Genomic DNA, 12,156 nt, shown 5'->3' with positions numbered 1-12,156 from the left:
TATATATATATATATATATATATATATATATATATATATATATATATATATATATATATATATATATATATATATATATATATATATATATATATATATATATATATATATATATATATATATATATATATATATATATATATATATATATATATATNTTTTTTAAATATCTTTTATATGAAAGTAATTAAAAGATGAAAAATAGCTAAAAATATTAAAAATTGTATAAATTCAATTTAAGCAATGGATTACTTTTTCACTTAAACTTGATGGGTAAATTAGATGGTCGGAATTAGCTTCCGCATTTAGAATGGGAGCGCCAGGAGAATAAATACTAACTCAATTTCACGGTAGAATAAGTCGGGAGCTATTGATTGTTGGCAACGGTCGCGTTTCTCGCTCAAGATGAAACCCAATGTCATGCGATTGCATGACATTTTTTTTACGCTCGTATCATTTACGCGACGCATACTAACCACTTTGATTTACAACACAGGCCTGGGACGACAGAGGTAGCACGGTGCTGTCCGCGGTGACAGCCGGCATTAGGTCCAGTTGGATGTCGGCCATCAGAAGAGCAGCTAATTTACCTGATCCCGACAGTAACGATTCTCTTACCGTTTGTACAGATACTCGGCAAGAAACGAATCCGCAGTCGCCTACTACGTGAGTATAATAATGCAATTGTTTAGTTATTAATAAATAAATATTAATAAATAAATAATTTTGTTTTACGTTATAAAATAATAACGTTTTGTGCTAAATAATGATTAGATACATATTTAAGGAGTTTACGCTTAAAATAGTTATATATTGGAGCTAATATTTTTTTATAAGAGAAATTTTTAGAGAAGAGATAATTCACAAACATATTTTTAAAGTTAAGAATGCTTATAAATATTGTTTTAGGTCTATTACGGATCGTGAAAGAGATTCCGTTGTTCCATCGACATCCATCACGCCTAGATCGGTTCTATTCTCATCTGACGAAGAGTATAGAACTGCTTCCGAGGGTGGTCGAAGAGAATCTGGCGACTGGTCGGAGATGCCGGTATCACCACCGTTAGTGAGAAACGGTGATTGGCCTATGGCGCTAAAAGGTTCCGGTTGGTCAGATTCAGCAAACCACGAGTGGTCAGAGTTGCCACCGTCGCCGCCATTAACGAGAACCGCATTGTCGAGGGTGAAAGCTCGATCTAGATCGAGTTCCAGATCGAGAGTCTATAAGAGAAGCCGGAGCTCACCTCCAAGTTCGCGGAGAAGTACTCTGGACAGTGTAAGATCGGAAGATCTAATGATGGCTTGCTGCGAACTTGGCGAGGACGAGGAGCAAAACAATGGCCACTTACAGAGTAACAACTGCCTCTCGACCAACGACAGTCCTCTTATTGTCGAGCTTTTGGAAAATCAAGTGTCGCTGCTGCGCGATCAGCTGGATCAAAATCAGTCTCATCCGAGTACGTTACTAGTCATTGTCGAACGTCAGGAAAATGAAATTGAGAACTTGAAGTCGCAGTTGAATGCAGCACGAACCGACATAGCAAATGCGGAGAAGGAATTATCTAGACTTCGACAACAGAAAGCAGAGGCGTCTATCAGGGAAAAACAAATGGAAGAACTGTTGAATACGATACAGAGGACGGAACAGCAGAGAAATAAAGATCTAGACGATTTGGAGAAGATGAAAAAGGTATACAACAGGGAGAAAGAGGTCTTAGAATGTAAATTACTTGAAACAGAGGCTATCCTGAGAGAAACGACAGAGAGATGCGAAATGCTTACGAACGAACTAACATCGAGTCACCGATCTGTCGAACATCTACAGACGGAAACAACAACTCTTAGCGATAGATTATCTCAAGGTACGTATCGTATATGTACTGTTTATTTGTAAAACACACGATTTTATATTTTAATAAATTTAAAAAATGTTTAATTGATAATATATTATTCCTTAAATTAGCTATCGAGGAAAATGAACGACTTTATAATAGAGTGAGAGAATTGGAGGAAAAGAATGGACTTTCTGTTTCGAGGGAACGTGGAAGAAGCTTCGATTCGCTGAGCGATTTAACCAATATTGAATTGGATTTAGATTTGACTGCGTTGGACAAGGAAAGGTAAATGCGCATTGTATAAAAATATAAGAAGTATATCGCATGAGTAGTAATGTATACAATGTAATATTTTTGCAGAGTTATGGAGGAATACGATGAATTGCGAAACCGTTTTGAAAAGGCTGTTATGGAAATTCGAGCCATGAGGAAAGAACTGCGAGAAGCTCATGCTACACAAGATGTTTTAGAGTTGGAAATCTTTGCTCATAAGCAGGACGCAGTTAACGTCAGTGAAACAAATCAAGCACAGGTTCAGTTAATGGCGGCGAGAATCCAAGACCTGACTAATAAGTTAGCCGCCAGCGAAAAACAAATTAGAACTCTAAAGCAAAAATTAACAAAAGCTGAGAACAGAGATAAGAGAAGATCACTCTCTCTCAAAGGAAGAGAATCTTTCCAGATCTCTCAAGAGGTAGAGGACAAACTTTTGGATCTAGAAAACAAGATCTGCGCTATAGAGAGAGGCAAGAGCATTAGTGCTCCTGTTTCAGCTGGCAGCAGTTCGAAGGAATCGAGTCCTAATCCGAAGAAAGAAAAGAGAAGAGAAAGTAAAAATCTGGATCGGGCTAGATTGCGAAGAAAATCCTTAGATAGCGCGACAAGTTCTGAACCAATGAAAGTATTGATTAGACTAAGTACTCTAGAAACAAAAGTTGCAAGCGTTGCTGAGGCCATGGTCAGTGACGCGGAAAAAGACTCTAGTGAATGTAGCGAAATCAGTGGATCCTCCGAAGTATCATTGGAAGTCCTGGCAAGGCTGAAGAAATTGGAGAGAGTAGTGTCGAAGTCAAAACGACGATTGGAAAAGTGTCTTGGCTCGACGCAAGCGGAAGATAAAGCCGAAAAGTGTTTGCGAGAGGTGAATGAAATATTAGACTCGTGCTTAGAATGTAAGAAAAATCAGGCTAGCGCTCAAATCATCGAGTCAGTAGGGGTAGTGGTATCTAGGTTAGAAACTATACTTAAGGACAAATTGAGCGAACTCACGAAGAGACGGCAGTTGCTGGCGCAGGAAGGACGGTTGGACGAGAGGGAGAAAATGAGACTCGTCGCCGAGCGAATAGCTTTCGAGTCCGTGATCCTGCGACAGATAAAGTGCGCGTTAAATCGCACTACAGACAGAAGCGCCGTTTTGAGTGAATTGGTCGAAACTAGTCAGCTTGCCTCAAGCTTAAAGCGTAAGATTCACGGAACTAAGCCCAAAACGTACCAAAAAACGAGTTACATTCAGTATCTCACTAAAGTGTTAGCGAATAAGTTAGTACTGATAGGATCCTCTTCCGTGTCGACGGAAACGCCGAAGGAGATTAGCGCCGCTCGCAGCGAAAGTCTAAATTTTCTGCTGCAGAAGCAGCGGGAAATCAACGAGATCATGCGGAAGTACAAGGATACGAAGTTGCGACAGCTCGCAGAATCTCTGGCCGCCGAGACGTTGAGTCTGTCCGAGCAGGAAGATCTCGCGGGTAAGCAGATCAGCGGCTCGAACAAGAAACTACTCGAGGATAGATGTATTCGCGAGGCATGGGCTTTAGCACAGGAGACCGTAAGCAAGGAACTCGTGCAAGCCGAAGTGTCTCACGTTATCATGCGTTATGGACAATTGTACGAGCAAAACGTCACTTCGATCACGGACATTTGCTTCAGCTTCGATAACGCAGATAATATTAAACTAGAATCGTGGGTGGACGCGGCGCAAGCACGATTGCGTCAAGAAATGGAGGTTTCCATACACGAGCTGTCAGAAGCTTACGAGGACTGTCTGCGTACGATGAAGAAGAACAAGTTAATGACTCTCGATTCCAAACATGAATCCCGCCAGCTGCTCACAGACTACGCTGATGTAATTGCGCACAAAGCTTTAATAGATTCCAGAATCGCCCTCCTTCAGGAAACCACACGGCAATCATCTACAGCATTGTCTGGCGAAACTTTCGTATCTAGTCTTATTCGAAATGAAGAGGTCCTTTCCTGTCTAGCAAACGATGAGGGATACGATCTTCAAAGCAATCCGATTCTCGACGCGGAGTATAGTTACCTTTATCAGCGATTGACTAAGGAATGCGAGGACAGAATATCTGGAAGGAGAGAGTCGAAAGAGCAGCTTAAGAATGTCAGTCAGTCATTGTTTCACTTGGAAGAGAATCTAGCTGAGCTCAGCAAATGTATAAGAGACAAAACGGGCATGAAAATCGACAATATAATTTGGCCTAAATCGGCGAACAGCGTCACGGATTGGTCCAATGTATGCGAAAAGTGCTTACATTTACGAGAACAGATAAGGAAGCTTAGCGATTACATGAATAATATGTCATGCCAGACATGCAATCAATTACAGGAAACTATTCAGAAAATAACTAACGAACATAATCAAGAATTAGAAGCGCTCAAGCGCAATCAGGAGAGAGATATAATGGATATCAAGGGCGAATTGGATAGCCAGCGGCAATCTTTGACGACCCAATACGAGCAGGAAGCGGCCAGCTTACGTGAGAGAGCTAGGAAACTGGAGCACCGTCTCAACGCGATGGATTCCGAGCATTCGGCTCATGTAAACGAGTTGAGAGCTGCCTATCAGAGATCGATAAGCGCCGAATTGGACACTGATGCTGAGACGCGAAAACGGTATAAGGAAGAGATTAAGCAGCTACGCGCATTATGCGAAAAGGGTTTGTTGGCTATGGAGAACTCACACAGACGTATCATTGCCGAGATGGAAGAGAAACATCGGCAGGAATTGGAGAACCTCAGGGTAGAGAAGGAACAGGCGCTTTCCGAAGAGACGCAGGCGACTCTGGCGGCGCTAGACGCCATGAGAAAAGCACATGAACACGAAGTGCAAAAAGAAATCGCCAAATTCAAGCAGGAGTTTATCAAGCAGATGCAGGCGCGTGAGGACATCGGCGTACTACACAAAGAACACGAGTATGCAAGGATTTTAATTCGACTCTAACTGTCAAGTTAAATTGCAGAGACTGTATATATTTTCTTTCTTACAGGGAAGAAATGGAGGAGATAAAGCAAGAAATTCTTTCTCTATCCGCAAAATATTCGTCTAAGTGCGTGGAGTCAGCCGCGTTGGAGGAGAAAGTGGGCAATCTGTCCAAGCAACTCGCCCAGGCACAACAGCACATCATGCAATTGGACGCGAGGAACAAACAATTGCGAGCGCATCTGGTATTGGAAACAAATGATAGCGGTATCAACGATACTATACAGATTCTAAGAGGTAGGGACAACGAGCTCGCCGAACCGAGGGAAGAAATACATCGACTGCAACAATTCAAGGTACGGCTGGCCCTTGATTACAAAGTTTATCATTTAGAAAAGAGTAGATGTGGTTAACAAACATGTACACTACTAAATTGATTAACTCTGCTGCAATTACATATTATGGTGTTTTATTTAGTGAGCTTGTCGCGCTTTAACGAAATTTCTGACTGTATTCGTATTTTAATCACTCAAATAAAAATTCATACGCTTTTTATTAACGACCACCTCATCGTTTTTACACATTCTCTTGTATGTCACCTTGTAAATAATATAATATTAGATCTCCGGCGTGAACGAGTCCGTTCAATAAAAAACGTATTGAAACATTCTAGTAACATTGCGATAACGCTGTAACAATGTTATTAGAATGAATATGTTTCTTGTTTATTAAACGAATACCATAACTGATGTAATTGTAATTTAGCGGATAGTTCAGCGATTTGATTAGCATTTAACCCGCCCCCTCTCACTCACCCATCAGCCGCATTGACGCATATTTTCGATATTTCACTAACAGCATGGGGACACCCTTCGTGAATCGTCCGGCGTGCCGTCGAAAACCGCCCTGTCGCTAGACTACTCGCCCGCCTATTCGCCACAACGCCTCAGAGGTAGTCAGGGCGGCAGCGAGCAGAAATTAACGAGTGAACGGAGTACGAAAGGAGCGAGTTCCTTATCCAGCGCGTTGCAAAAACAGTCTCTGTCGGCGGATCGACCTCAGAGCGCGTTCTCATACAGACTCGAGCGCGTAAAGTCCGTCTCGTTGCCGTACTCGAATAATCTGGCTAGGCCGGCGAGTAGTACCGGCGTTTCCGGCTCGCACGTTGATGGGAAAGAACAGCCGGCGAATTTAGGGCAAAAGGAGCGTAATCGCAACCTGGGCTCGTCATTGTGGGACAGCTTGAGACCGAGGAGCGGCCTGCCTCATCAGTATCAAGGTACAGAAGAGAGATGAATACAGAGAGAAAGGAAGGGAGAAAGAGTCTGCGGTGATGGAATGTGTTGTCGATTGACAGTGAGAGAGTCCACGGTGCTTTTGTAAAATATTACTGCGTAATCGTTGACGTAATTGGTCTTATTGTCGATGGTATCATTGTTTATGATCAGTATTGGTTCGAAGATTTTACTTGAAATGATTTTCCGCATGCAACCGTAAATGTTGCATCGTTTTCTATATTAATATAACGCCATAAAGTTGTGAAAAATCGTGAAAATCAAGCGAGGTTTCTGTCTTTGATTATTACTCTTGCGGAAGAAGAGTGATACTAGAGTGAGATTAACATGTGCTTTATGGAAATTAACAGCGCTTTTAAGATATTAACACTGTTAAAATATGGACTGATATGAAGACTGAGCATATTATTTTAAGCGGACTCTACACAATCAATATTATTAGTGCAAATAATTGTATTAATAACATTAATGTAAACATTAAATAATCAATATTATTGCGTAATATCGATGTATTGCATATTGTGTAAAGACCGCTTAATTATGCATAAATATGTAACTGTGCAATATTTATTGAGCAATGGTGAACGTTTTGTTAACTCCTATGAAGAGCTTGTTCTTATCGCATGTATATACGAAAAAGTTTAAGCTTTCTATTTATTATGACTACGTTGTTAATTATTGCATTAATTTCGTAAGAATAATTGATAAAATTGGCGATCTTCTAATCTTAATTATGTTATTTATAAATTAGACTGATAACTCAAAAGCGTGCCTACTATTATTTTATATTAATTGCATATGATTGCATTGTGCTTGTCTAACGCTAGTTATTTGCTAACATTCATATATATAAGGGTCCACGATGTGCAATATGCGAATTAACCTTGCCTTATTGTGGGTGTAACACACTATATAAATACGCTATAAATATCTATAGAAATATTAACTAGCCATGTATCGTATATAATGTGCTAAAGATGTGTGGGTAAACGTATAATCGTACGTTGATGTGACAGTGGTTAAATGAAAATATATTTACATATCAGAATTTTTGCAAAAAAATTTATATTTACATTAATTATCCCAATTCAAAGTACATATACACAATATATAATTTTCCTCACATAGAAATCTAGTCACTGGCACATCTCGAATTAAGAATATTTAGCTGTAGCAATGATGGAATTTGACATAGCAGCCTAAAACTAAATTAATTAGTTTAAACTAAAATTAGTTTTTCTATTATCTTAAGATAGAAAGAAATATTATGTATACATTTATACTTTTTCCAAATAAGATATATGTTCTATATATCTTTGTATTAATTTTTATTGTAATTTTTATACTTTTTATATAATTACGTAAATACATGTATATGTATGTATACAGTTATACATATATATTCATATATACTTTATGGAAAATCTAAAGTAAATAAATGTAGGAGAGAGAGAGAAAGATGTCACAAATCTAAAAGGCAGTAACAAATTCCTTCTATAATTCTACGATAGTCAAAAATATTTCAAGTAAAAGCATTATGCACGACGAATATCCTTTAACGATTCATAATTCATAATTTTAATGTTTCTCGTTATCGCGACCATAAATAATAAAGATGCTGTCTATATAGAGACACTATGGATACATGTAATCCATATGCATTGTACGTAACAATATTTCGACAACTGTTTGACGTGTAAGGTGGCACAACAACAGAGATGCGAGTCGGCGGCGGTACTGGCGGCCAACGGTGGCAGGAGACCAAGCAGAATGAAAAACAGCAGCTCTCGCAGACATACACCCTCCGTGCCAACGCTCGTCACACATCCCGCTTCACCCCGGAACCCTCAGCTCTCTCCGTTGCAGGTCCGTTTCAGTCCGTTTATCTGTTTCGTCATTTTGTTGAATGTTACTTAATGGATATCACGTTACGCGTAACCATTCACGCTATCACTTTCACATTGCATCTTATTTGTATAATTTGTATAATTTTCGTATATCGTATGTATGTTGCTAATTCTCGTGCTACATGATAAATTTTTATATTTATGATTTTCATTTGCTTTATATCTTGATATCTTGAGACATCTTGTCTTCAGATGCTCTTATAATTACGGATAATGATGCTTGATGAGATTTGTCTGTTTATATATTACAGAGTTGATGAGGTCTCCAGCAGTGAGATGGTCCAGCAGAAGTTGTCGCAGCTTACCTCCGACACCCACACCTAGTTACCATCATCCACTTCATCCTCCTCTACCCGCCGTAGGCATGGTCGCCGAGAGGAAAAAACGTTTTGAGCTCTGAACTTCTGTTTTTTTTTTATTTCACTGATTAATAATTAGATAGTACGTGTGCGTTCACAGAAATGGTCGAAGCGATAACATTTTGCGTATTTAAAATTATTTGACAAACAAAATGCAGTCCGGATAATAAAATTGGACATCATTTATGATATCAAAATAAAAGAAGAAATATCGTTCTGATATTTCTTCTTTCGGAAACCATAAAACTGAAAATATTTTGATATAATGGAATCGTAAAAATAATTTTAAAACGCTCGATGAAACACGGACCATTCGGATAATATCTGTGATTCGTGTGAATACGAATTACAATTTCACCACTGCCGTACGAGAATCATGTGAAGCTAGGATGATTTTTGATGGACCAAAGTCGATATACCGATCGCGCTCGTCGTGAATATTGAACATGTTTATTAAGTAAACATGATTCAATAGCCGAAACGGGTCCCGATTATTAGAAGAGGACGGATTGCGCAATCCCTTCTTCTTCCACGATGTGAAAATTCGAATAATGTCAAGAATTCATCGCGGGCCTATCGATTGCGATAGGTCATTTTTGACAGAATTTTTCCCAAGAAATTTTTCTAAGCGTATTTACTCACGTCACGTCACTTTTGCGGGCGGCCGTTTTTTGATATTGCATTTAGACTTTGATAAGGGAATTTTTTATCGCTAGCTGCGAGTAAACTTTTTGCTACAATTGACTTTTCATAAATGTCGCGATTTTGGAATACATATTTCGGGGCATTAATTATCGCAAAACGCAAAACGTGCGAAATTCTTCATAATATTTTGTTTAATGGTGCTAAAAATGAACGTGTAAGAAAATGTATTGCGTATTACGAATCATGTATACAATCGTCGTGAGAGAGGCAGCCTATTATAATGTAGTATAGAACTGTGTTTTGATGTAAAAGTATATAGGACCAAGGATAAATATTTAGGTTTCCGTAATCTTTTAGAAATTTGCATCGGCTGAGCGTATTCGAATGAAATTACGCTTTGATTTTTCGTGTTAAACAAATCCTATGGTTATTGTCAAAGGAAATAATATTTTTAAGCGTTGAAATACAAATAATTAAATGTCTAAAATTATTAGATTTTCGTGATTCTGAAGGATTTGTATTTGTTAAGTATATTTGTCAAGTTAAACGAAAGATTCCATTTTACGCTGGTTAAATTTGATTCTATACTTGCGTACATCTATCCTCTCCCAGAGGGGATCCCGTTAAGTTTGTTATCTTTAAGACACAAATATTTTATAAATTATGCACTTCTGATTATTACACAGAGAAGATATTTCTGACACTAGGTTGGATAAGTGAAAAGGAAAAAAAGAAATTTTTTTAGTTTGTTAATCGAGAATGAAGAGATCGTTTTACGCTTGTTTCTCACTCTTGTTATGTATAGATATTGCACGTAATACAGCAATATGGCATTGCACTGTGTATTATCGCATCTTCTCATTGTGTAAATGTTTTTCAGATTGCGATCATTTGATGTTAATACTGTATAGTTTATGACGTTTTATTAAGCATTAATAAAATATAAGACGATTAATTCCTTCTCCTTCATCTCCAATCCTCAATATATCGTGTGTATGGATTGTTTATATATTATTATTGTATTTTATATATTATATATTATTATTGCGATTATTATTGCGATTCGTTCCAGTGATTCGCTCGATATTAAAATGATAGAGACATTAAAAACTTTTCGATTGTCCCTTATGTAGAATAATTACTCAGGATTGTTTAACATTTATAATATATTACGATTATGCTATTGTATTTGTATGATAATTTATATATAACACGTTTGAAATAAAATATAGTAACCATGAATATGTTGAACTGCATTAATTGTTATTTAACTATGTGTAACTTTCTTAATTCTTTATGTACGAATTTAATCAAAAGAAGCAAATCTTTAGACATTAGATTTGAAACACATAATTGAAGAATATCTTATTTTAACAATGTTTTGTAATTATTAATGGTAAGTATATATATTTTTGCAAAAAATTTGACAATTGTCCTCAATATGTCACTAATGATGTATATAAATATATTTGCGAGACAAATTGCTAAGAATATTAAATATTAAATTAAATTATAGATATTTTATATACAACATTTTTTAAGAAATAATTTATATTTTAATAATGTTATTGAAGCTTTGATTTTCTACACGAGTTTTAACGCTATAAAATTATGAAATATTATTGCACAAACAAAAATAAAATAAATAAGCAAAGTTCCATGTATCAATGTTTGATTGGACAATTTTCGAAAATTATCTTCATGTTTTATACGTTTGTTAATGATTTCTGGATAGAATTCAACAATAAAAAATTTTAGAAATTATACATATTTATAGATCTTTCTCATTAAATGATAGATATATGTATCAAATTGATAATCTTCCTTATGATTTTATTATAGCAAAAGAATTGACAGTAAAAAGCTCAAATATTTTTGCATCATTTATATAACAAAAAGAAAAATATCTCTGTAAATCGTTAAAAGAATAAGATGGTGAAGCGCACGATATCGACATGATAGGTTAGAAATTAGATAGCATCGAGAGAACACAAATATCTACTTTTACAGAGAATTGATACATACATATATTTTCTGCTTATTAATAAATTTTTAGCAAGCTAATTAACAAAATAAAGCAATATACATTTCATTTTTTCGAAAGAAGTTAACATACATTTCATTTTTTCGAAAGAAACAAATCTATGATATGGAAATAAGACATATATTTCATTTTTTCGAAGGAAATAAATAGATATTTATTATTGTTTTATATCACAAGTGACATTATAAGTGTGCAAAATTCGTTGTTGCGTCTTATTCGAATGAATTATTTAAAAGAATACTATTAATAATTAGATTGATATAATTAAATAAATATAATATTTAAACCGTAGATTATAATTAAACAATGACGGAAATTTAATTATGCATTCGTAGAGACGCTCAAAATCATTAAAATTAATGAAAAGATAAATTTTAACAGTAAGGTTAGGCAGGAATCAGGTTTTATGTCGTCGAAAATCTCGGAAAAATCGCTTCGAATATTCGCAAAACAGGATAGGCAAGGAGGTTGCTGGAAGTATTCTGAGAGTGGGTGTAGTCTTCCCACATCTCCCCTCCTTGTATCGACGCGGTAATTGGTTGATTCATTTGAGGGAGACGCTGTTTCCCCCTCTTCTACGCGAATTCTCCAGCATTCTCATTGGTCGGCGGTATCGGTGACGCCTACGGAGGGGAGCGAGAGTAGGATAGCCATAGCGCCCCTGGAATACCTCCTGCGACCTCTTCACTCAATATGTTTTCCTAATAAGTAGTAATAATTTTCTCGGGAATCTCTGACGCCAAAAACTCGCCCTAGAATACCTCCAACAATACCTCCTCGCTTGTCCTGCTTTACTGATATTTGAGGCGATTTTTCCGTGATTTTCGAGGATATAATATTGTCGAAGATAAAACTTGAAT

General features: G+C 36.8%; 1 protein-coding gene across 1 annotated transcript in view; it reads left to right on the top strand.

The window, feature by feature from the left end:
- The window catches only part of LOC105618313 (protein outspread), a 197,168-nt gene extending 188,520 nt beyond the window's left edge, over positions 1 to 8,648 (top strand). The window contains exons 10-17 of the mRNA XM_012199854.1: positions 497 to 666; positions 910 to 1,862; positions 1,964 to 2,120; positions 2,196 to 5,039; positions 5,114 to 5,402; positions 5,905 to 6,325; positions 8,043 to 8,207; positions 8,500 to 8,648. Of these exons, the coding sequence (XP_012055244.1) occupies positions 497 to 666; positions 910 to 1,862; positions 1,964 to 2,120; positions 2,196 to 5,039; positions 5,114 to 5,402; positions 5,905 to 6,325; positions 8,043 to 8,207; positions 8,500 to 8,648 (5,148 nt within the window). The remainder of the gene's footprint in view (positions 1 to 496; positions 667 to 909; positions 1,863 to 1,963; positions 2,121 to 2,195; positions 5,040 to 5,113; positions 5,403 to 5,904; positions 6,326 to 8,042; positions 8,208 to 8,499) is intronic.
- The last annotated feature ends 3,508 nt before the right edge of the window (positions 8,649 to 12,156 follow it).

Source organism: Atta cephalotes (assembly GCF_000143395.1).
Source record: "Atta cephalotes unplaced genomic scaffold scaffold00016, whole genome shotgun sequence".
In the NCBI taxonomy this organism is placed as follows: Eukaryota; Metazoa; Arthropoda; class Insecta; order Hymenoptera; family Formicidae; genus Atta; species Atta cephalotes.
The sequence above is the reverse complement of the archived record's forward strand: the minus strand, read 5'-3'. Positions and strand labels throughout refer to the sequence as shown.